This window comes from Crotalus tigris, unplaced genomic scaffold, assembly GCF_016545835.1.
Source record: "Crotalus tigris isolate CLP2741 ecotype Arizona unplaced genomic scaffold, ASM1654583v1 scf7180000019276.598803, whole genome shotgun sequence".
In the NCBI taxonomy this organism is placed as follows: Eukaryota; Metazoa; Chordata; class Lepidosauria; order Squamata; family Viperidae; genus Crotalus; species Crotalus tigris.
In genome coordinates this window covers 374,682-399,199 of record NW_024097468.1, presented here as the reverse complement: position 1 = coordinate 399,199, position 24,518 = coordinate 374,682, and the positions used below count along the sequence as shown (strand labels likewise).

The 24,518-nt window shown below is 47.1% G+C and overlaps 1 protein-coding gene across 4 annotated transcripts in view; it reads left to right on the top strand.

Annotated features, from left to right (window-relative positions):
• CNTFR (ciliary neurotrophic factor receptor) overlaps nucleotides 1-24,518 on the top strand; it is a 215,328-nt gene that overhangs the window by 170,468 nt on the left and 20,342 nt on the right. For all 4 annotated transcript variants that reach the window (XM_039361481.1, XM_039361480.1, XM_039361479.1 and 1 more), the window contains exons 4-6: nucleotides 13,087-13,204; nucleotides 17,298-17,464; nucleotides 22,789-22,952. In XM_039361481.1, coding sequence (XP_039217415.1) covers nucleotides 13,087-13,204; nucleotides 17,298-17,464; nucleotides 22,789-22,952 — 449 coding nt within the window. The remainder of the gene's footprint in view (nucleotides 1-13,086; nucleotides 13,205-17,297; nucleotides 17,465-22,788; nucleotides 22,953-24,518) is intronic.

The window sequence follows — 24,518 nt, the reverse complement described above, 5'->3', positions numbered from 1 at the left end:
GGAGAGCATACGAGACCAGGAGGGATGGGACGGGGGGGGGGAGGGAAACCAGCCATGCTGGGATGCATCTAGCCACATGGGACCTCAGTGAGTTAGCGGGTGGCTGGTTGAAGAGGGACAGTTGCCATCTCTGGGGCATGGTGCGCGTGCTCACAGAGAGCGCTCTGAGTGCCACCTTTGGCACACATGCCATAGGTTCGCCACCACTGCCCTACAGCTTTCCTGCAAGGCCTGGACAGCCCATCAGAGCTGTTTGGGCATTTTTCTTCCTCCTTCTTGCTATTTTTTTCACCAGACAAACATTGTCTCTGGTAGAAAAGCCCATGAGATTCTACGGCTCTTAGATTACAATGGATAAACTCTTAGAAGATTAGGGGGGGGGGGAGTTTAAAAAATACCTTTTACCTGACAGGCACAGAAGACAACAAAACTGAAATTAGTGAAGTGGGAATACAAGAGACAAATCAAGAAAAGAATTTGGACATGGAACGGCTACGATGAGAAATCCTGGCTAATGCCTCTCCATGGGATTTACAGTGTAGGCTGGTGAAAGTTTTGAAGACTCTTTTTGAATGCCAGAGGAGTGAGAGATCAAATCTTGCAATGCCTTCGGAATGATTTAAAGGTCGAGATTGCCTAACAAAAAGAAGGAATATAAAGTTGACCTATTTGACCAGGGATAATTTGCTGAACCGGGATTGAAAAGATGATAATTCTGCATTGCACAGAGATAAAGATTAGGCTATGAAAAGAGTATTTTTTTGCTTTATAACTTTAAAAGAAGATGAAAACTTATATATTAGCTTGTGCTTGATGTGTTGAAGGTTGGAACCCCACTTCTTTATTATTGTCTTTGTTGCCTTTTTATTTCTGTTTTCTACTTCTTTTGCTGTACCTTCTGAAATTTTATTTTTTTTCTTCTGGTTTAGTTTGTATCAGTTTATAAAGTGTTTATTAAAACTTCTATAAACTTATTTAAGAAGAGAGAGAGAAAAGCTGAGGTCTGAGACAGTGATGGAAATGGTGATGGAGATGGAGATGGTGATGAGATAGTGATGGAGGTGTTGGTGGAGATGGAGATGCTGATGGAAATGGTGATGGAGATGGAGATAGTGATGGAGAAGATGACGGTGATAGAGATGATGTTGATGGAGAAGGTGATGGAGATGGGGATGGTAATGGAGATGGGGATGAGATGGTGATGGAGATGATGGTGATAGAGATGATATTGATGGAGATGGTGATGGAGATGGTGATGGAGAAGGTAACGGTGATAGAAATGATGTTGATGGAGATGGTGATGGAGAGGGAGATGATGGAAAAGGTGATGGTGATGGAGAAGCTGACGGTGATGGAGAAGCTGACGGTGATGAGATGGAGATGGTGATGGGTGATGAGATTGTTATGGAGATGGTGATAGAGAAGGTGTTGGTGATGGAGATGGTGATGCAAATGGTGATGGAGATGGGGATGATGGGGATGGAGATGGTAACAGTGATGGAGATGTTGATGGAAATGGTAATGGAGATGGTGACGGAGATGGAGATGGGGATGGTGATAGAGAGGATGATGGAGATGGAAGCTTTTTGTAGAAATATTTTGTTTGTTTGTTTGTTTGTTTAGAAAGATATTGGTAATGACTAGCTAAAAAAGCACACATACCTACAGATTTAATCTATTCTCTCCATTCTGTGAAGACTTTTCTTGAAGCTCATGCTAATGGGATCATTACTAAAGGGAGTTTGCACATGCTTCATACTCTGCAAAACTATAAATGTTTCCTACTCTGTGCAAGGAATGGCTTGATGTAGGTAACCCTTGAATGAGTCTCCTCGGTTGGGGACCCCACTGGTTGAACCTGCTCCCCAAATCTCCTGTCTTTCAGGCACAAGGCAAAGACATTCCCTCTCTTACCCTTTCAGACATCCACAGCAAAATCCTTGCAATGTTTACATTTCCCTTTGTATTGTATTGATCTCTTTTTTAAATCTGTGCTTTTATGAGTGAGTTGTTTTATTAGTTTGTTAGCCACTCAATAAGTGTTTATTTTGAAGAGAGATGGCATTCAGCATTGCTGAAATAAATACATAAATGAGGAGCGCTATACAGCTTCCTCTTCCTCATCATAGCTGGCTGGGGAATTCTGGGAGTTGAAGTCCACACATAGCTGGCTGGGGAATTCTGGGAGCTGAAATTCAAATTCCCAAGGTTGATCAAACACAGCTTGAAGGCATTGCAACCCATTTAAAATTTTTAAAAAGGCACTTCTTAACTTAAGACTGTGGTTCTCAACTTATGCCTGGTTGCTTAGCGAGCGCTTATAACAGACCCACTTTGAGGGTATTCACAATCCAAATTTGAGATTCTGATAGTCGAGGTGCCTTTGTATTTACGACCATTTGCAGGGATGCGTGATTGCATGATGATTTTGCCAAAAAAAAAAAAAGCCCAGCATTTAACTTAAATTTTTGGGAAAACCAACCCACAGCAAACAGTGGATTCACTTAATGCCACAGTATTTGTTTTATGACCTGCTTTAAACCACAACGTTTGCTTAACAACAAAAGATAGTAAAATCGGGTCCATTCCATTTTATGATTGTCACGATGTAAGACTGTAGTGGACAGATTCCATTACGGTCGTAACTCAAGTGCAACCATCGTAAATACGAGTCAGTTGCCAAGCGTCTGGATGCTGATCATGTGACCACAGGGATGCTGCAATGGTCGTAAGTGTGGAGAACGGTCATTTTTCAAGCCCGTTGTAACTTTGGTCACTAAACAAACTGTTGTAAGTCAGCAATTATTTGCTGTAAATAATCAAATAATTAAATCAATAAAGAGGTCGTTGGTTTTAGATCAAACCGGATTTTTGTTCACTTATTTCTCCTTCTGAACGAGAGGGAGATGGGGCACCAGGTCTCTGCAGCTGCCCTTGGAGGTGATGCTGAAGTCTGAGCCCCATTTGGATCCCAGGCCACATTCGTCCATCTGGCCATATCCACTAGAACAGGGGTCTTCAAACTTGGCCCTTTTATGACTTGTGGACTTCAACTCCCAGAATTCCTCAGCCAGGTCATCAAAGGGCCAAGTATGAAGACCTCTGGAATAGGGTTTCCTGCCTGAGCATGCCTGGCTGAGGAATTCTGGGAGTTGAAGTCCACAAGTCATAAAAGGGCAAAGTTTGAAGACCCCTGGTATAGGGTTTCCTCCTTGAGCGTGCCTGGCTGAGGAATTCTGGGAGTTGAAGTCCAGAAGTCATAAAAGGGCCAAGTTTGAAGACTCCTGCACTAGAAAGCCAAAAGGCACAGTTGGTTTGCAGCCTGTCAAGGAGTCATCAGTGGACTTTTTTAAAAGGACACCTTTTAAAATATATGTAAATGGCAAAACAAACCACCTCTGTTTTGAGGCTGGTTCTAAAGTTGATTTTTGGCATATATATATTTTTCAGGGCAAGCTGCTACTTAAAATTGGAAACTAGAACTAGGCTAGGCCTTTGAAAAACAACGTTCACGGATGCTAAGTACAGGTAGTCCTCGACGTATGACCACAATAGAGCCCAAAATTTTTGTTGCTAAGCGAAACGGTTAAGTGACTTTTGCCTCATTTTATGACTTTCCTTGCAGCTGTCATTAAGTGAATCACGACAATTCCTAAGTTAGTTGTTAAGTGAATCTGGCTTCCTCATTGCCTTGGTTTGTCAGATAGTCGCAAAAGTAGATCACATGACCCCGAGACATTGTGACCGTCATAAGTATGAGTCCGTTGCCAAGCATCCGAATGTAAATCACGTGACCTGGGGATGCTTCATGGGTCATAAGTGTGAAAAACGGTCCTGGGTCACTTTTTTCAATGCCGATGTAACTTTGAACAGTCAGTAAGTGAACTGTTGTAAGTCAAGGACTTCCTGTACCATGATGACCTTTGGACTTGCAAGTAAAAAGAGTTTGAAAGTGAAAAGGCTTTTTTTTTAAGCTGCACCTCAAAGCCAAATATTTTTGGTTTTTGCAAAGTATTTTTTCCCCCTCGCCTTCTTTCTGAATACACATGGATGGATGCATCTGTTTCATAAAACCCTAACCATGGACTCTGGGCATTTCCCAACCACCGGTACAGTATGTAACAGAGAGCATAAAAGCCATAAAACCCACATAAACATTATAAAAATAAATCTAGGATCAATGCGACACTAAACAGTTACCAGGCGCCGTATGGAGCTGCACCCTGTCCAGCCACCTGTTCTCCATAAAACAATTGGAAAGGCACCATCTTTGGCTACTCCTAAAATGAAGTCCAGCTGGGGCCATTTGAGTTGGGGGGAGATGGTGGGGTGCATATTTAATGGATCAGCCGTGGAAAGGATCTGGTTCCAATTCCTGGTGTTTTGAGGAATAAGGAGGGCTGTGTTCACACAACATACTGTATTTAAATCTGCTCGCTAAATTAATCCATTTTTCTGGGTGTGCACAAAACAGCGACTGAGCGACGAATTGAAAAAAACACTGAGTTGGCACACTCTGCAAACTGCCAAAATAAAATAAAATCTAGGATTTATTCATTTAGGAAATGTACAGTATATAGCTCTGCATGTTAAATATATAACTCTGCTTGGCAAACAATTCACACGAAAACATTTTTTAAAAGTAACCATTTAAAATAGGTTCAGGATATGGCGTGAAGACCAGTCCCTGGTCTGCCACAGGGCTGGGGGTTCAGGGCAATAGCTTGAAGAGAAGTTGCCCCTCTCTCTGAAAGAGACCCCTGGGAAGACCCCTTTAGGCTTCCTAGGTGGGCAACGGTGCACAGGTAGTTCAAGACCACCCATCTTTTGTCTCTTGGGCACAGCTGCTCTACTCCTGCCATCTCCTGTGCCCATCAGATGGTGGGCAGCCAGGAGCTACCAAGGCTTTTTACACCCCTGTCCAGCCAAAGAGCAAGCTGAGAGCCCCCTCCCCTAAATGCCGGTTGTTGTTAATTGCGAAGTTGTGTCCACCTCATCGCGACCCCATGGACAACGTTCCTCCAGGCCTTCCTGTCCTCTACCATCTTCTGGAGATCATTGAAGCTCACGCCTACTGCTTCAGTGACTCCATCCAGCCCCCTCATTCTCTGTCGTCCCTTTCTTCTCTTGCCCTCAATCTTTCCCAGCATTAGGCTCTTCTCCAGTGAGTCCTTCCTTCTCATTAGGTGGCCAAAGTACTTGAGTTTCCACTTCAGGATCTGGCCTTCTAAAGAGCAGTCAGGGGTTGATCTCCTCTAGAACTGACCGGTTGGATCGCCTTGCAGTCCAGGGGACTCGCAGGAGTCTTCTCCGGCACCATAGTTCAAAGGCCTCAATTCTTTGGCGCTCAGTCTTTCTTATGGTCCAGCTTTCACAGCCATACATTGCAATTGGGAATGAGCCCTGTTAAAGAGGCCTTCCGCAGGCTCGGGAATCCAGAGAGATGCAGACACAGGTGGTCCTTGACTTACAGCAGTTCCTTTAGTGACCATTCAAAGTTAACAGCAGCAGTGACCAATGAACATTTTTCACGACCGTCGCAGCATCCCTGTGACCACATCATCAAAACCCAGGGGCTGAGCAACTGACTTGTACTTATGATGGTTTGCTGTGTCCCGAGGTCGTGCAATCATCATTTGTAACCTCCCCCGCCGGCGTTCGACACGCAAAGTCAGTGAGGGAAGCCAGATCCACTTAACGGCCACTTGATGATTCGCTTAACGACTGCAGTGACTGGCTGAACAACTGTGGCCCAAAAGCTTGTAAAGTTCGCTTTTTATTTCCTTATTCCTATTTCCTAATGCTTAACCGCCCACCTTCCTCCCACTTAACAAGGGCCTGGCTTAAAAGTGAAAATTTGGAGCTCAGTTGTGGCTGTAAGTTAAAGACTACCTGGAAATTTGGTCTCAATAACGCATGTGGCTCCCTGTTTCCAGGCTCAGCGTTCAGACGGGCCCTTCCCCAGCCCACTGGTAAGGAAGCTCCTGGTGATCCTCCCTTTCTCCATCTTTGGCGGCTACTCTTTCCCCCTCCTGCCTTGCTCTCCACCACCACCCCACCCCTGAATTCTGGCCTGCCTCCAAAAGCAGCATTAACCCCCACCCCTCCCTTCCTCTATTGATTGGGCTTTGCCATTTGATCTTCCCTTTCTAATGCAAAGCTCTTAATTGGCCAGGGAAGCTGGGAGGGAGGGAGGGGGAGACAGGATGAGAGGAAGGGGGAGGGCATGCTCAGAGAAATGCTGAGCTGGTCTGCTGGAGGCCAACTTAGAACACAGAAGAGTAGAGTCGGAAGGGACCTTGGAGGTCTTCTAGTCCAACCCTTGCTTGAGCAGGAGAGCCTATGCCAGTGATGGCGAACCTATGGCACGCGTGCCAGAGGTGGCACTCAGAGCCCTCTCTGTGGGCATACCTGCCGCCACCAGTTCGCGCAGGTCCATTAGGCCACCGCGGGTGCCCAGAGCGGCAGCCCCACCCAGCACAAAGGAGGCGAAGCAGCTAGCTAGCAAGCTCAAATAGAGGTGGTAAAGCATGCCCCCATGCTGGCGTCTCTGTGTGGGGGCTGATGGTGTCAAGCAGCAGCCACCCTTCCCTCACCTTGCCCCACAGCAATGGGACCCCCACCCTACCCCCTGCCTCACCCTGCAGGACGAGCCTCCTGCCTACCGCCCCACCCACTAGAAACCCCCTGGATCTCCCACAATCCTGCCCAGCCCCCACAGGCATCTCCCCCATAAGCAACATCAAGGTGGATGCACCCACCCGGCCACACCCATTCAGTCTGCTATGACCACTGCAGCCATGCCCACCCAGTGGGCCACGCCCCCATGCCCCCCCCCCAGGGCACCACAATGCTGATGCGGCCCTGGCACTTTGCGATAAATAAATGGGTTTGGGGTTGCAGTTTGGGCACTCGGTCTCTAAAAGGTTCGCCATCACTGCCCTATGCCATTCTTGATCTAGGGCTGTCTAAGCTTCCAGTGTTGGAGCATCCAACCTTCTGGAGGGAAGCCAGTCCACTGATTAATTGTTCTCACCCTTAGGCGATTTCTCCTTAGTTCTAGGTTGCTTCTCTCCTTTTTAGCAGCTTTTTTTTAACTGTTTTTTTTAATTAAAAAAACCGCTTTTTTAAAAACCAATCTACAGATCTGCCTTGAAGGGGTGTCAGCAAGCAACAGAGGTTGGGTTTGTCAAATTAGTCCTGTCGAATGAGTGTCAAAAGCTGAATGGTCGGCCCAACCTTTGACTCAGTTGTTAGCAAAAAAAAAAAAAAAGCAGGAGTTTGGGAGCATCTTTTCTAACAGAATTAGAAATGCAGAAACTTTTCTGAGCAAAGAAGGTAACCAGATAGTACAACTGAAGCTTTTCATTGTTAAATTTATATGCCACAGTCCCAAAGTTATATCAGTAACTTTGGGACTGATACCCCTCCGCTACATTAATCACGTTTAGCAGCTACGAGAGATAGTTCCATACTGAGGCTTGTTAGCTTCAATCAGTGTTCCTCAATCTTGGCCATTTTAAGATGGGTGGGCTTCGACTCCCAGAATCCCCCAGCCAGCTATGCTTTTCTGTTTTACAAAGCCAGCTCTGCTATGCCACCTTACAAAGCCCTAGGAAGACCACACTTGGAATACCGCATCCAGTTCTGGTCACCACAATATAAAAATGATGTTGAGACTCTGGAAAAAGTGCAAAGAAGAGCAACGAGAATGATTAGCGGGCAGGAGGCTAAAATTTATGAAGAATAGTTGTAGGAACTAGGTATGTCTAGTCTAACGAAGAGGAGGACGAGGGGTGACATGATAGCAGTGTTCCAGTATCTCAGGGGCTGCCACAAAGAAGAGGGAGTCAAGCTATTCCCCAAAGCACCAGAAGGCAGGACAAGGAGCAATGGATGGAAGCTAGTCAAGGAGAGAAGCAACCTGGAATTAAGGAGAAATTTTCTGACAGTGAGAACAATTCATCAGTGGAACAACCAGCCTCCAGAAGTTGGACAGTCATTTGTCTAAAATGATATAGGGCAGACATGTCAAACTCGTGACCTCACGTGACGTCGTGCAATGTATCAGAGCTTTTTCCCCATTGCCAGCAATGGGATGGGCGCAGTTTTCTCGTGACGCGTCCGGCCCGCGGGCTGGCAGTTTGACACCCCTGATATGGGGTCTCCTGCTTGAGCCAGGGGTTGGACTAGAAGACCTCCAAGGTCCCTTCCAACTCTAATATTCCATTTTTAAAATATTGCCTTGGCACAGGCAGGATTTGCCAGATCAGAGACTCTGTCTGGTTTGAGGGCTGGAGAGAAGTGACATTTTTTTCTTCCGTGCAAAGATTGGCCAATGTCAGTTAGATAAACAGAAATGATGATCACCCCCTTAATATTAGTCTACTAATTGCATAGATTGGACCGTAGAATTGACAGACGATTAATGGAATCGTTAATGGCTTGGAAATTGAACAAGCTTGCTTGCAGGGATTCCTGTCTCCGTGTCACGATGGATGAATAACCCAGGAAGGGCGCTAAAAATTAAACACCGTTTGTTATTATCCACTTGGCCAAATGTCAGGGTTACATTCATGCAGAGATCGAGCTGTCTGCTGCCAGCGGCTTCTGTTTGCATAAAGCCAAATTTAATACGGAGGAGAAATTAAGGTATTTTACAAGGAAAGAAAGATAGGAGAGAGACGATTTATAATTCTAATTGAAGGGGACTGGAAGGGTGACAGAGAATGACATTAGGACTAAATTGAAGTTCTCGGTCCTTCCTGGCCAGAGCATCACTGCACTGATAAACATATAAAGGAAATAACTGCACCAAAAAGAAGGAAGAGAAGCAGAGATTCGGGGATGGTTAACTCCATTTGATAATAGAGTAGCCGGACATAAAGGAGGCCAGCAGCAGACCTCCATGCCACTGAGGGAAGTTAGCCCAGAGAAGGAAATATTAAAAGGGCAGGAAAATATATTTTTCCTCAAAAGGATTTTTAAAACCAAAAACCAACCCTGGCCTCATCCCTTTGCCCCAAGCAGGAGCCAGCCCTATACAAATGCAGATGTAAAACCATCTGGAGCCAGGGAACTCAAAAGACAAAGGGACTTAAAATCTGCATACCCCACCCAAACTCTAGGAGTCATTAGCCCCATCACCAGGGAAGCAGGATATGACTTTTGGCACATAATAGGACTAACCCATTACTAAGGTGACCAACTTTTTTACAATGAAAAGGAAGACACAAATAAATTGAAGAAAAAATATTGTAAATAAAATTGCTCTCAGCAGCAATTCCTATTGGCTTTCGAAAGCCAATAGAGGGAGTAGCACAGCTCATGCAAAAGTTGAAAAAAAAAATCATCAAAAAAAGGTGCCGGAACGCCGTTCTGAGAGTTCTATGAGAAAAAAAAGCCCTGCAGATTAGTCTTCAAATATCGAAAAGGAGGACATGTAGGAGGACACATTTCAAGGGAGGACAGAACTTACAAAAGGAGGACTGTCCTCCCCAATACCATCAAGTATACCAGAGAGGCACCCCTAGGCTCAGGTCAGAATACGTGACACAGGAAATAGCCTCAAAGTTCATGCCACAGGAATAGGAAACTTCCAAACAAAAGGCTAGAGGGGGTATAAAAAACCCCTTGCCCATGTGCTCAGCCCTTCTCTCTCCTCTGCTCTTTCCCGCAAGAACCATCTTTCTGCTTCTTCAATAAACTGCAACCATCTTCCCAAAGCAGTCGCCATGTTGCTTATTTATTCCCGGCTTGGATGAACCAGGATGAAGACTTACTTCTGACACCATGAAGGTAGTCCTCAATTTGGAGTCCCTTAAACACGAGCCAGCCATGTGCAGCAGCAGCAGCCCAAAAAGCCAATGCAGTCCTAGGCTGCATTTACAGAGGGATAGCATCAAGATCACATGAAGTTCTAGTAGCGCTTTACCAAGCCTTAGTAAGGCCACACTTGGGATACTGCATCCAGTTTTGGTCAGCACATTACAAAAAAGATATTCAAACACTGGAAAAAGTGCAGAGAAGAGCAACAAAGATGCCTAGGAGGCAGGCGGCTGAAACATAGGAAGAACGGTTGCAGGAATTGGGTATGTCTAGTTTTACGAAGAGAAGGACCTGGGGTGACATGTTAGCATCTTCCAATATTTGACTAGGGGAGACATGATAGCAATAGCATTAGCACTTAGACTTATATATTGCTTCACAGTGCTTTACAGCCCCCTCTAGGCAGTTTACAGAGTCAGCCTCTTGCCCCCAACAATCTGGATCCTCATTTGACCGACCTCAAAAGGATGGAACGCTGAGTCAACCTCGAGCTGGTGAGATGATAGCAGTCTTCCAATGTTTGAGGGACTCCTACAAAGACAAAGGGGGTCAAACTACTTTCCAAAGCACCAAAAGACAAGACAAAACTAATCAGGGAGAGAAGCAACCTGGAATTAAGGAGAAACTTCCTAAGAGTGAGAACAATCAACCAGTGGAACAGCTTGCCTTCAGAAGTTGTGGGTGCCCCAACACTGGAGACTTTCAAAAAGAGACTGGACAATCACTTCTCTGAAATGGTATAGGCTGGGTCTCCAGCTCAAGCAGGAGGTTGGACTAGAAGACCTCCAAGGTACCTTCCAACTCCATTATTCTGTGTTCTGTGATTTATGAGCACAATTGAGCTTGACCTGAAAGGACAAGACCTGGGTCTCAATGAGGGCACTGCCCCCCCTTGCTGTAGCCAGGCGTGAGAAGGACTGCATGATGCACACTTGACTTCTTGATCTAGGCTTGTAATTATTGGAGATGGTTTGTGGTTCAGCCTGTGGTAGGAAGGCATTCATTCTCCTAACTAGTGGGGGTCATATGAAGCCATCAGGTGGATGACTGTGTGAGCAGAGTATGCTGTGGCTTGCGACTTAGATTAAGAATTGCTATGTGAAATAACTTAATGTAGGACCCTCCCCCCACAAAAGAAGCTCTCATCTTTTGGGGGAAATAGCATCTTCTGCTCTCTTGTTGGAAGAAAAGTCTTCATCGTGGTTCAGTCCAAGCCGGGGATGAACAACATGGTGACTGCTTCAGAAAGAAGGTTGCAGTTTATTGGAGAGGAGAAGATGGTTCTGGCAGAAAAAAAGGAGAGAAAAAGGGCTGAGCACATGTGGGGAGTAGATTTTTATACCCTCTGGAGCCTTTTGTTTGGAGATTATTTCCTGTTCTTGTTTGAGGCTTTGTATTTCCTGTGTCATGTATTTTGACCTGAGTTAATCATATTATGTCCCAAAGGTCATATCCTGCTTCCCTAGTGCTGGGGCTAATGACTCTTAGAGTTTGGGTGTGGTATGCAGATTTTAGGTGTCTTTGTCTTCCTAAGCTTCTAGCTCCAACTTTCCTGATGGTTTACATCTGCATTTGTACAGAGCTGGCTTCTGCTTGGGGGAGGCAGACTTGGGGCTATTAAGAAAAACTGGGCGTGCTTTTCTGTCTCTTTAATATCTTTTTAGGAAATATATTTTTCTGCCCTTTTAATATTTCCTTCTCAGGTGGGGGGCTGACTTCCCACACTTGGGAAGACTCGGCCACCTTAACTGAGCCCCAGGTGGAGTCCTTGGTGCTCTCTCAGCTTGGCGGTTTTCTTGTAGATGTTTCATTACTTGACTAGGGAATGTCATCAGTGCTAGAAGGGAGTGGGGTTTATGGAGAGAAGGAGGAGGAAGAGGAGGACAAGAAGGATTGTGGGGTCCTTGGTGCTCTCTGAGCTTGGCTGTTTTCTTGCAGACGTTTCATTACCTGACTAGGGAACATCATCAGTGCTCGAAGTGAGCTTTCTATTTAGTTATAGTGGCTTGCCTTGTCAGTGTCGGTGAGAGTTTTTTGTTTTCTTCTTGGTGGTTCCTTGATTAAGCTGTTGTTTATTGTTTGATTATTTATCTGAGCTGGTAGTTCCTTGATTGGCTTATTGTTTTCTGCTTGATTGTTTGTCTAGTCTTAATCCCTGTTTATCTGGGTTTTGGCTGCCAGACAGGATATATTCTGATCCTTTTGTTTGCTTCTTAGCTTTTTTTTATTGTCTCTTTTGAACGGTGTCTAATCTCTATTTATTTCTTTGTGTCTATTGATAGCTGAGTTGCCTGGAAATGCCAGGCTTCCAGAAATTCCCTAGCATTTTGGAATTAGCTTGATCTAGGATGCTCACGGTTTCCCAGTTGAAACTATGGTTGAGTCGGTCCTTCTCCTGTGCAACGAAGAAGTCTTTGGATCGCTAGTTGGTGTTCATGGATACCATGAAATACTTATTCTCCTTGTGCTTTCATTGGGTATCTATTTATATTTGATGATTTTGATGTTTTTTTTATGCTGTAAGCCACCCAGAGTCACATAGAAACGAGATGGGCAGAACATAGATTTAATAATAAATAAAAATGGATATGTTCTGCTAGTCTTCCGCCTGCCTGTCCTACATGGTGGCTGTTACGCTTCAACCCAAACATTCTCTTCTATCAGCCAGCCCAACCCCAATCACAAGGCAAGCAGCAGATGGTCAGTTGTATTGCTTCTTGGAAGGGAATGAAAATATTCTCAGTTGCAGCCAGCAGAGCGTGGAAATTTGACCTCTCTCTCTCTCTCTCTCTCTCTCTCTCTCTCTCTCTCTCTCTTTTCCTTTCTCATTCCCTCATTTTCTCTCCTTTTCTTCTTTCTCTTATTTTCTCCTTTTTTCTCTCTCTCATTCTCTCCTTTCTCATTCTCTCATTTTCTCTCATTCTCTTCTCTCTCATTTTCTCTTTTTCTCTCTCTCACTCTCTCTCTGTCTCTCATTCTGTCTCTCATTTTCTCATTTTCTTTCTCTCTCTCTCATTCTCTCTCATTCTTTCTTTTTTCTTTCTCATTCTCTCATTTTCTCTCTCATTCTCTTCATTCTCTCTTTTTCTCTCTGTCTCTTATTCTCTTTCTCTGTCTTTCTCTCATTCTCTTTCTTTCTCATTCTCTCATTTTCTCTCTCTCATTCTCATTCTTTTTTCTCTTTCTCTCATTCTCATTCTCTCTGTGTCTCTCATTCTCTCTGTCTCTGTCTCTCTCTCTCTCTCCCCCCCCCCACAGCACCGCCCCGGGAGCCCAGTTTGATGTGCCGGTCCAACAACTACCCCATCGGCTTCTACTGCAGCTGGCACCTGCCCAGCCCTACCTACATTCCCGACACCTTCAACATCACCGTCATGTAAGTCGGTCTTCGGATGGACGAAGGAGAATAAGCCAAGATCACAAACCAGCATCCGGTGGGAACAAGGAGAGAAGTTCCTGATGCAAATCCTTTGGGGCTTGGTCTGGCCTCCATTCCAGCCATCTGGGCCTTGAGCCTTGAACCCCAGACTGGGGAGGGGGTGGGGGCAGGGGACAAACCTGGTCCTGCCAAGGGGGCTCATTTCATACTGAGGGCCAAAATGCGGTTTCTAGGCTCGTGCCTCGGGACACATATTTTCCAACGAGACAGGAAAATCATTTTATTACCATTTATTCAGAACATTCTGATGAAAAAGAATTTCTCTCATTCAGACAGATCCTCGGCTTTCATTCTCTTTTATAGTCAAGACATCAAAGGGGAACTAAAAGAATAACATTGATTGGACAGGACAAAAGTAACTTCCCCTTTGCGTAGGAAATCAGTTACCTGGAGTCAAACATATTACATGTAGCAACACGTGCGCATTCGTTTAAATGAAGTCTGACGAAAGCAGGGGCGTAAAATGTAAGATGTTAAGGGGGGGAGGAATCACACAGTTGTTTGGAGAGACAAACCAGGTACCAATTAGCTCTAACAAGCTTCTCTTCTCAGAAGATACACTCCAGACATCTTATTAAAACAAACCCAGTCTCCTCCTATCCTGACCTGGGGAACAAAACAACTTTTTATCTTTTCAGTTTAAGAATGTTAGAACTTATCAACCCATCCATTCTACATTCGTGTCGGCAATGGCTGGATAAACCATTAACATCCTTTAAAACAGGGGTGTCAAACTCAATTTCATTGAGGGCCTCATCAGCATTGCGGTTGCCTTGGGGGGGGGCAGGGGGTGTGTGACCTACTGGGTGGGGGTGGATGGAGTGGGTGGGGCCTACTGGGTGGGCATGGCCAGCTCTACATCGTTCACGTCAAGGGTGCCTGTGGGGGCCTGGGCAGGAGTGGGACAGATTTGAGGGTCTCTGGCAGAAGGGGGTGGGCATCAGCATTGCGGTTGCCTTGGGGGGGGGGGCAGAGGGTGTGTGACCTACTGGGTGGGGGTGGATGGAGTGGGTGGGGCCTACTGGGTGGGCATGGCCAGCTCTACATCATTCACGTCAAGGGTGCCTGTGGGGGCCTGGGCAGGAGTGGGACAGATTTGAGGGTCTCTGGCAGAAGGGGGTGGGACCAGGGCAGGCGCCCAGGCATGGTGCATTTCTTCATTCCTCACAAAGGTGACACCTCCCCAGCATGCACCCAGGGGGCAGAGCCGACGCAGCAGAGGTTGGTTCCTCGCTGTTTCCAGACGACCTTGTGGAGCTAAGACTGAATGCCTTTCAGCATAGATGGCCACCACAAAATTGTACATTGGCTCCCGGCCGGCCTGGGCCAGGTCCAAGGCAGCGGGGGCCGTTCCCTCACTGTTTCCAGGATGGCTTCACGGGCCACATGAAACCACTTTGTGGGCCGCATCCGGCCCCCGGGCCTTGTGTTTGACATGTCTGCTTTAAAAAGAGAGAAAAATAAGTCAAATTAAAATACAAAATCACTATGTTAGTTAGCAAGTACAACAGTGCTATAAGGTCCATGTTGTTAGTACTACAAAGTCCATCCTCAACACTTAGATGCATCCTAGGAAGCCAGACCTTGGGGGTCTGGGCGGGGGGGGGGCAAATCCAGTTTGCACGCCTCCAGTCAGTTGGAGGTCCAGAACCTCAGATGTGCAAAATGGTTGTAACCACAGATTTACAAGTAGTCCTTGACTTACGACCACAACTGGGCCCAAAATTTATGTTGCTAAGTGGGACATTTGTTTAATGAGTTTTGCTACAGTTTATGACCTTACGACCTGCAGTGATTCACTTAGTAACCCAGTTAGCAACCCAGTTGTTAAGTGAATCTGGCTTCCTCATTGCTTCTCATAAGGTCGCAAAAGGGGATCACATGACCCCGGGACACTGTGACCATCATAAATAATGATTCAGTTGCCAAGTATCCGGATTTCGGTCACGTGACCCCTCGGGAAGCTGCAACGGTCGTTAAGTGTGAGAAACTGTCATAAGTCGCTTTTCCCAGTACTGTTGTAACTCGGAACGGTTGCTAAGTGAACTGTTGTAAGTTGAGGACCACCCATACAGATAAGGAAGGTTTTCCTGAATGCTTTTCAGGGAGCTTCCCTGATCTGGAGCTTTAAAGTTTTCTGTTCTAGTCTTTAACGTGTTATATAGCCTTACTTTAACAAAATGTTTACGATTATGACTGCTTTTATAGTATTTTTGGTGTGCCTCCCCTGGTTGTTAAGGAAATGGAGCTCCTTTTCTAAATAAGATAAATCAATACAGAAAAGCTGGTTAACAAGATGCAGTTCCTGAGTTCGCGTTACAAGCTGTGCCTCAGGAAAGGCAGCTTGAAGATGGGTGGACTTCAACTCCCACAATTCCCCCGTCCTGCCTTAAGAATGAAAACCAGCTGGGCAATTTCAGGCTAGTTATTCTCTCTCGGCCCAGCCCACCTCACAGGGTTGCTGTTGAGGAGAAAATACGAGGAGGAAGCATCTTGAACAGGAGTAGTCAACCTTGGTTCTTTTATGACTCGTGGACTTCAACTCCCAGAATTCCTGAGCCAGCATAGCTGGCTCAGGAATTCTGGGAGTTGAAGTCCACGAGTCATAAAAGAGCCAAGGTTGACTACCCCTGATCTTGAATATGTTTGCCGCCTTGAGTTATTTGTAAAACTAATATAAATAAATAAAATTAAGTAGATAAGTAAGTAAGTAAGTAAATACATACATACATACATACATACATACATACATACATACATACATACATAAATACAGTTACCAAGTTCTGAAAATGCTTGCAAACAGCAAAAGAACAGAGGCACAAAACATTAAAACATTAAACATTAAATAAACAGGGATTAAATAAGTTAAGAAGCCAGGATACTATGGGGTGGGGGTTCGACTTTCTTCCTAGGGCAGTGATGGCGAACCTATGGCACGGGTGCCAGAGGCGGCACGCAGAGCCCTCTCTGTGGGCACGCGTGCCGTCACCCCAGTCCTAGGCCTTCAGCTGGCTTTTATAAAACCTTTTCGCTTTAGGCCTCCGCCACCGTGTGCAAAAAAAAAAAAAAAAAACAGGTTCAATCAGTCTGGCAGAAGGGGGCCTCCTGCAGATCGGTCAATTTCAACTTCTCGGGGGGGGGGGAAAAAAAGATCTTGCAAAGTTGGAATTGACTGATTGAACTTTTTAGTCCCACCCAGTCTGCCATTACCACCGCAGCCACGCCCACTCAATGGGCCATGCCCACTCAATGGGCCACACCCAGCCAATGGGCCACACCCACCCAGCACCCGACGATGCATAAGTGGGTTTTGGGTTGCAGTTTGGGCACTCGGTCTCTAAAAGGTTCGCCACCACTGTCCTAGGGCCAGTAGCTGTCTCCAGAATGGGACACCCACATCCGGACCTCAGGCCAGTTGGCAGAGGCAAGATTTGAGAACCTTCCAGAAGTCCAAAGAGGGGGGCGGATCTCACCTTCGGCGGCATGGTGTTCCAGAGGGTGGTGGCCAAAGCAGAGGAGGCTCTTCTCCTGGACCCAGCTAGCCAAAATTCCTGACCAATGGGATCTGCAGGAGGCCCCCTTCTGCCAGACCGAGTGGGAGGAGCCAATCCCATTGGGGTGCGTTGGTATCTCAGATACCTTAGACCAGGGGTCTTCAAACGTGGCCCTTTTATGACTTCTGGACTTCAACTCCCACAATTCCTCAGCCAACTTGCCTGGCTGAGGAATTCTGGGAGTTGAAGCCCACAAGTCATAATAGGGCCAAGTTTGAAGACCCCTGCCCTAGACCCATATCAGAAGGGCATAAGTCCCTTTACCCCAGGAGGAGTGGGCCGGGGGGGTGCAGTAGAGGGTTGCCAATGCTGGAGGGAGCACCGAGATGTCTGATATGGGGGGGTCCTGCAGGGGGGTCCACAAGGGGGTGTAAACAGTCCAGAGAGCAGCCATTCGATTGGGGGTGGCAATTGTGCCCCTCTTTTGTATGCGTATGTCACCCTGACGTCTTTTTCTTGCCCCCCTCCCCCAGACACGACTCCCAGGAGATCGTCTGTGAGAAGGACACGGGGCCCAAAAACAGGTGTTACATCCGCTACCCCCACCTCTTCTCCACCAAAAAGTACAGGGTGATCCTCACCGTCACCAACGCCCTGGGCAGCAGCTCCACCGCCATCGTCTTTGACGAGTTCGCAATAGGTAAGTGCAACGGGCATCCCCTGCCCCATTTCAGAATAGAATGCAGAATAACAGAGCTAGAAGGGACCTTGGAGTTCATCTAGTCCAACCCCTTGCTCAGGCAGGAATCCCTATACCATTCCAGACAAGTGGCTGTCTATTCTTAAAGACCTCTCATGTTGGAGCACCCACAACTTCTGGAGACAAGTAGTTCCCTGGTTAATTGTTCTCGCTGTCAGGAAATTTCTCCTTAGTTGTAGCTTGCTTCTCTCTTTGTTCAGTTTCCATCCATTTTTTTTTTCTTGCCTTCTGAGGCTTTGGAGAATAGGTTGGTCTCCTCTTTTTTGTGGCAGCCCCTCAAATATTGGAACACAACTATCATGTCTCCCCATGTCCTTCTTTTCATTAAACTAGACATACCCAATTCCTGCAACCATTCTTTATATGTTTTAACCTCCAGTCTCCTAATCATCTTTCTTGTTCTTCTCTGCACTCTTTCCAGAGTCTGAACATCTTTTACTCTGGTGGCAACCAAAACTGGATGCAGTATTCCAAGTGTGGCTTACCAAGGCCTTGTAAAGTGGTATTAACACTTCAAGTGATCTCGATTCTATCCCTGTTAATACCGCCTGGGACTTCATTGGCTTTCCTTCCCTCCCACCCCAGGACCTGACAGTTAGAACAATTAATCAGTGGAACAACCTGCCTCCAGAAGTTGTGGGTACTTCACACTGGAAGTTTTTAAGAAGAGACTGGACAACTGTTTGTTTGAAATGGTATAGGGCAGAGATGTCAAACTCAATTTCATTGAGGGGCACATCAGCATTGCGGTTGCCCTGGGGGGGCAGGTGGGTGTGGCCTACTGGGTGGGCGTGGCCAGTTCTACATCATTCGCGTCAAGGGTGCTTGTAGGGGCCTGGGAAGGAGTGGGACAAATCTGAGGGTCTTTGGCAGAAGGGGGTGGGACTGGGGCAAGTACCAAGGCATGGTCCACCGGGGCAAGTGCCAAGATGGCCACCATAAAATTGTACATTGGCTCCCTGCTGGCCTGAGCTAGGGCCAAGGCAGCGGGGGCCGTTCCCTCACTGTTTCCAGGATGGTTTCGTGGGCCCCATGAAACTACTTCGCGGCCGCATCTGGCCCCTGGGCCTTGTGTTTGACATGTCTGGTATAGGGTGTCCTGCTTGAGCAGGGGGTTGGACTAGATGACCTCCAAGGTCCCTTTTAACTCTTATTCTACTCTAATCTAATCTATTCTAAGAGCTCAAGGAAGGGGCCCTGAGGACTTCAGAACTGAAAAATCCTTAAAGAGCAGCAACAAAACTGGGGAGAGGTGAGGAAAAGCACGATTTAATGGTTGCAGTCTTTGGAAGAAGGAGATGCTCCCCCATCGTGTCTCACAGGACAAGAGGAAATCATGAGAGAATCCCTTCTTTTCCAAGCAACAAGCCACTCCAGGGAGGACTAAGAAGCCTCTTGGGGTGGGTTAGTCCTGGGAGAGAATTTATTACCAGACAGGAGAGCTTAGCTACTTCTGCCTGCACAAACTGGCGAAAAGGGAAAGCTGCATCACAGTGCTCAGCCAGGCGTACGCTGCACCTAAAACAGGCTTGGAAGTCTTCCTTTATTTCATATGAAATTCAATTCATTTCGTGACAACAGTCTTCCAACATTTGAGGGGCTGCCATAAAGGGGGTCAATCTATTTTCCAAAGCAATGAGAGGCAGAACAAGAAGCAACAAATGGAAATTAATCAAGAAGAGAAGCAACCTGGAACTACGGAGAAAAGTCCTGGCAATCAGAACAATGAACCAGTGGAACAGCTTGCCTTCAGAAAGTGGTGAGATTGGATTAGAAGACCTCCAAGATCCCTTCCAACTTTGTTATTATGTGAATCATAAACTTCAGAAGTTGTGGTTGCTCCAATACTGGAGATTTTCTAGAAGAGACTGGACAGCTATTTGTCTGGAATGGTGTAGGGCAGGGATAGGCAACCTTGGCTCTTTTATGACTCGTGGACTTCAACTCCCAGAATTCCTGAGCCAGCCATGCTGAGGGGAAAGGGAGAGGTTTCCAAGCTGAGCCATGCTGGCTCAGGAATTCTGCCTATCCCTGGTGTAGGTCTCATGCTTGAGCAGGGGGCTGGACTTGAAGACCTCCAAGGTCCCTTCCAGCTCTCTTATTCTGTTATTTTGAGATCCTTTTAGAGGGGGCTGGGATGAGCAACCCCCTTCCAGCCAGTTCCCTTCTGATTTCTCCAGTGGGAAGCTCCCTGCCTCACAGCACATCCGAAGAAAACATACCAACCTACCAGCCAAGTGGCAAAGAGGGGACATGGTTTTTAGATCTGCCCTCCACCAGCAATTAGCCCACAATTGCGAGGAGGAATCGTGCCCCATTTCCATTCTAAATTGCAGCAGGAAGAGGCGGGGTCCCTTGGCATTTTTGCTGCATCTCTCTGCACAGGTCTGCTGAAGTCCCATCTCTGTCCCGGGGAAATGGCTCACTTAATGACACCTTGGGATGCAGGGGGTCTGGGGTGGGAGTGGGGGAGGCCTGAGCTGAAATGGCCAGGTGCTGGACACAGGTAGTCCTCAACTTACGACTGCAATTGAGCCCAACATTTCTCTGGGGGCTCCAGGATTCTGCAACCGTCATAAATCTGAGCCAGTTGACACCACCAGCAAAGCCCAGAAAAGGGGGATCAGGGACAGGCTTCCAAGAAGTTATCAGGTCAAGGGTCTGTCAAGGACCCATTACATACAATAACAGAATGACAGTGGGAAGGGACCTTGGAAGTCTTCTAGTCTAACCTTCTGCTCGTGCAGGAGACCCTACATCAGAGGTCCCAACCTTTTGGGCACCAGGGACCAGTTCCGTGGAGAGAGGTTTTTCCATAGACCAGATGATGCGTGGTTTTGTGTGCTGCCTGCATCCCACGGATGGGGCTTTGCTTGTTTGTGCGGACCGGGTTGCTGGCATGCCGCGACCCGATACTAGTCCACAGACCAAGGATTGGGGACCCCTGCCCTATACCATTCCAGACAAATGGCTGTCCAATTTCTTCTTTAAAATCTCCAGTGATAGAGCACCCACAACTTCGGGCGTTGTGTTTGGGACGTTTGGGAAGGCTTTGCAAGTGTGACTGTGGCTGGCAGGAAGTTTGTGTAAGGCAGTGGTTCTCAACCTGTGGGTCGGGACCCCATTTGGGGTCGAACGACCATTTCACAGGGGTCACCAAACAACGCAGGCTGCCATTTTTTCCCCCTTTTCCTTAGCTGTGCTACTCCCTTTTATTCTATTGGCTTTTGAAAGCCAATAGAATAGACTCTCTTGAATAAAGTCTAATTCTATTGGCTTTCAAAAGCCATTAGGAATTGTCCAGGCTGTCTCTGCCCTGCTGAGCCCGGCAAAAGTCCCATTCTGCAAACGGTTCTGCACCAATTGAGTAGTCCTCGACTTACGATCAGTTGACTAGTCCTCGACTTACGACCAATTGGGGGTCGCGGCATTAAAAAGGTTGAGAACCACTGGTGTAAGGCCTCTTGCTGGATCCTGGGCTATGGTGTCACCACGATAAAGGCGAACGCAGCTTGACAGATGGTGTTTGCGTTCTTGATGCAAATGCAGCAGGAGACAGAAAGGGAATTCTCCAGCCCCAGGTTTACTAATGGGCGCCCTGGGCAAATTACAGAAAGCAAACACCCGGCATTAAAAATGTAACATCCTGACGGTGTTAATTATTCTCCACATCAAAAGCCATCCGGGGCAGATGCTATTGCTGCTGCTGTTGTGTCAAGTGATGTGCAGATGATGAGCTAAAATATGCCAAGGGAGATATCTGGGCATCTTGGAGGTTCAACTGCTGTGGGGACAGCACAATGGGGCTCTCTCTAAATTGGCCTCTGGGCCAGACCCTGTCAGTCTGCACAGCCACAAAGAGAGTCTGGAATTCTACAACACCCTCAACCTGATGGACCCAAGAAACGGAGAGAACAGAATTTTTGTAGCTCAGAATAAAAACAGAGTTGGAAGGGACCTTGGAGGTCTTCTAGACCAATCCCCTGTTCAAGCAGGAGACCCTATACCAGTGGGGGCGAACCTATGGCATGCGCGCCAGAGGCGGCACTTGGAGCCCTCTCTGTGGGCACACGCACCATGTCCTGGAGATGGCAACTGTCCTTCTTCAACCAGCCGCCCGCTAACTCGCCGAGGTCCCACGTGGCCGGGTGCATCCTAGCATGGCTGGTTTCCCTCCCCCCTTCCCATCCCTCCTGGCCTCGCATGCTCTCCTTTTCCCGGGCACGACCCACTGCATCGCCTCCTCAGCTGTCGGACACTACATTGCCTCCTCAGCTGTCGGCCGGCCGTCCAGCTCAGATGTGGCTTCTCTGAACTGCTGGAGGCGGGCTGCGGAGCCCCAGAGTGCGCCGGTCAATGGGTTGGCCGGCTGTGGCTGCTGACGGACACTGTCGGCCCCCATGCGCTCGCTGGCCTCTGTGTGCGGAGGCCGATGGTGTCAGGCAGCAGCTGCCCCGGCCCCTGCTTCGCCTTGCCCTTTGACAATGGCACCCTCACCCTGCCTCGCCTTGCCTTGCCTCACCCCTCAGGATGAACCTCCTGCCCACTGCCCCACCTGCCAGAGACCGCTGGATGTCCCCCAACCCTGCCCGGCCCCCACAGGCATCCCTCCCCACGAGCAACATCGAGGTGACCACGCCCACCTTGGCCACACCCACCCAGTCTTCCATGACCACAGCCATGCCCATCCAGTGGGCCACGCCCACCTGGCACCCAGCGATAAATAAGTGGGTTTTGGGTTGCAGTTTGGGCACTCGCTCACTAAAAGGTTTGCCATCACTGCCCTATGCCATTTCAGTCAGGTAGTTGTCCAATTTCTTCTTGAAAACCTCCAGTGTTGGAGCATTCACAGCTTCTGGAGGCAGGTTGTTCCACTGGTTAATTGTTCTGTCAGGAAGTTTCTCCTTAATTGTAGGTTGCTTCTCTCCTTGACTAGTTTCCATCCGTTGCTTCTTGTCCTGCCTTCCAGTGCTTTGGAGAATAGCTTGACTCCCTCTTCTTTGTGGCAGCCCCTGAGATATTGGAAGACTGCTATCATGTCCCCCCTGGTCCTTCTTTTCACTAGACTAGATATGTCCAATTCCTGCAACCCTTCTTCAGCTCAAGGTTGGGCTGTGCAATCCCTGATGCTGCCTGGGTTTGGGGGATTCTGGGAGTTGAAGTCCACAGGTCTTCCGGTTGCCAAGGCTGGGCACCCCTGCTCTAAGGGATGCACCAGAATCTCTCGCCACATCTTAATTCTCCTCTTTCGCTTCCTTGAACAGTGAAACCAGATCCTCCCGAAAATGTGATCGCAAAACCGATCCCCAACAACGCCCGGAGGCTGCTGGTGACCTGGCAGTATCCTTCTTCCTGGCCGGATCCGGAGTCCTTCCCTCTCAAATTCTTCTTGAGATACCGACCGCTCATCATTGACCAGTGGCAGCACGTGAGTGTCCCCCCACCCCCGGCTTTCCTTTTAAGGTAGGGGGGAGGCAAAGAGCCAGAGGCTTGGCAGAACGCATGTGGGCCCCCCAGCACTTTGCTTGCACCATGGGGCATCTTGGTGGGTATTCAACAATGGTGACGACAAGGGGCTTCCTACCAATTGAAACGCTTTTATATATATATATATAAAAATTTTTACAATTTTACAATAAAAACCCCTTTCCCAATCCCTCCCAACCCACTCCAAAACCCTCCCTCATTCTTCCCAGAGCTGAATACAGGGTTAACTAGAACTTAAAAGAAAAAACTTTTAAACTCAAATAAACCTCAAACAAATATGATTACATTCAATAAACAAATTGTTAAGTACTTTAACTCCATTATATATAAAAAACAGAAAGAGAAAAAGAAGAAAAGAAAGAAAATAAGAAAAATAATAAAAAGAAAAAAACCTATTCTACATTTCTAAATAATATCTTAAACTTTAAATATAAATTATTCAAAAGCTAAATGATATTTTCTTATATCATACTTATATTGTATAAAATTTATCCATCTTTTCCACACCAAGAGGTACTTCTCTTGCGATTGATCTTTCAAAAAAGCCGAAATTTTTGCCATTTCAGATAAGTGAGAAACTTTAAGAAACCATTCCTGCAAAGTAGGCAAAAATTTCTTCTTCCAATTGAAACGCTTTTTTAAAAAGCATCCAGGTTCGTCTGGCTAGCACCAACAGGCGGTCCTCGACTTACAGCCATTCATTTAGTGACCGTTTGAAGTTACAACGGCACTGGAAAAAAAGTGACTTAGGACCGTTTTTCGCACTTGCAGCACCCCCACGGTCACATGATATAAGTTCAGACAGCTTGGCAACTGACTCGTATTTGTGACGGTTGCAGTATCCCGGGGTCATCTTTTGCTACCTTCTGAAAAGCAATGGGGAAGCGGATTTGCTTAATGACCATGTGATGCACTTAACAACTGCAGTGATTCACTTAACAACGGGGGCAAGAAAGGTCATAAAATGGGGCAAAACTCACATAACAGCTGCCCCGTTTAGCAATGGAAATTTGGGGGCTCATTAGTAGGATGTAAGTCAAGGACTTCAATCTGGTACTTTGACTGGGTGGTGATGAAGGATTTATACTCCTTGCAGACAGCTGGTCATTGTGGACTCTCTAAAGCAGGGGGTCTTCAAACTTGGCCCTTTTATGACTCATGGACTTCAACTCCCAGAATTCCTCAGCCAGCGTGCCTGGTTGAGGTATTCTGGGAGTTGAAGTCCATGAGTCATAAAAGGGCCAAGTTTGAAGACCCCTGCTCTAAAGGGAGGCAACTGACCCGCTGTCTGCAAGGAGTATAAATCCTGCCGTTCCCCACCACCCAGTCAGAGCTGAAGAAGCTTCTTGGATGAGAAGCAAAACATCTTCAAAGAAAAACAAGAAAAGCACTTGTGGGACAACCATGATCTGGATGGCTGAGAATCTCCATAGACCAGGGGTAGGCAACCTTGGCTTTTTTATGACTCATGGACTTGAACTCCCAGAATTCCTGAGCCAGCCACGCT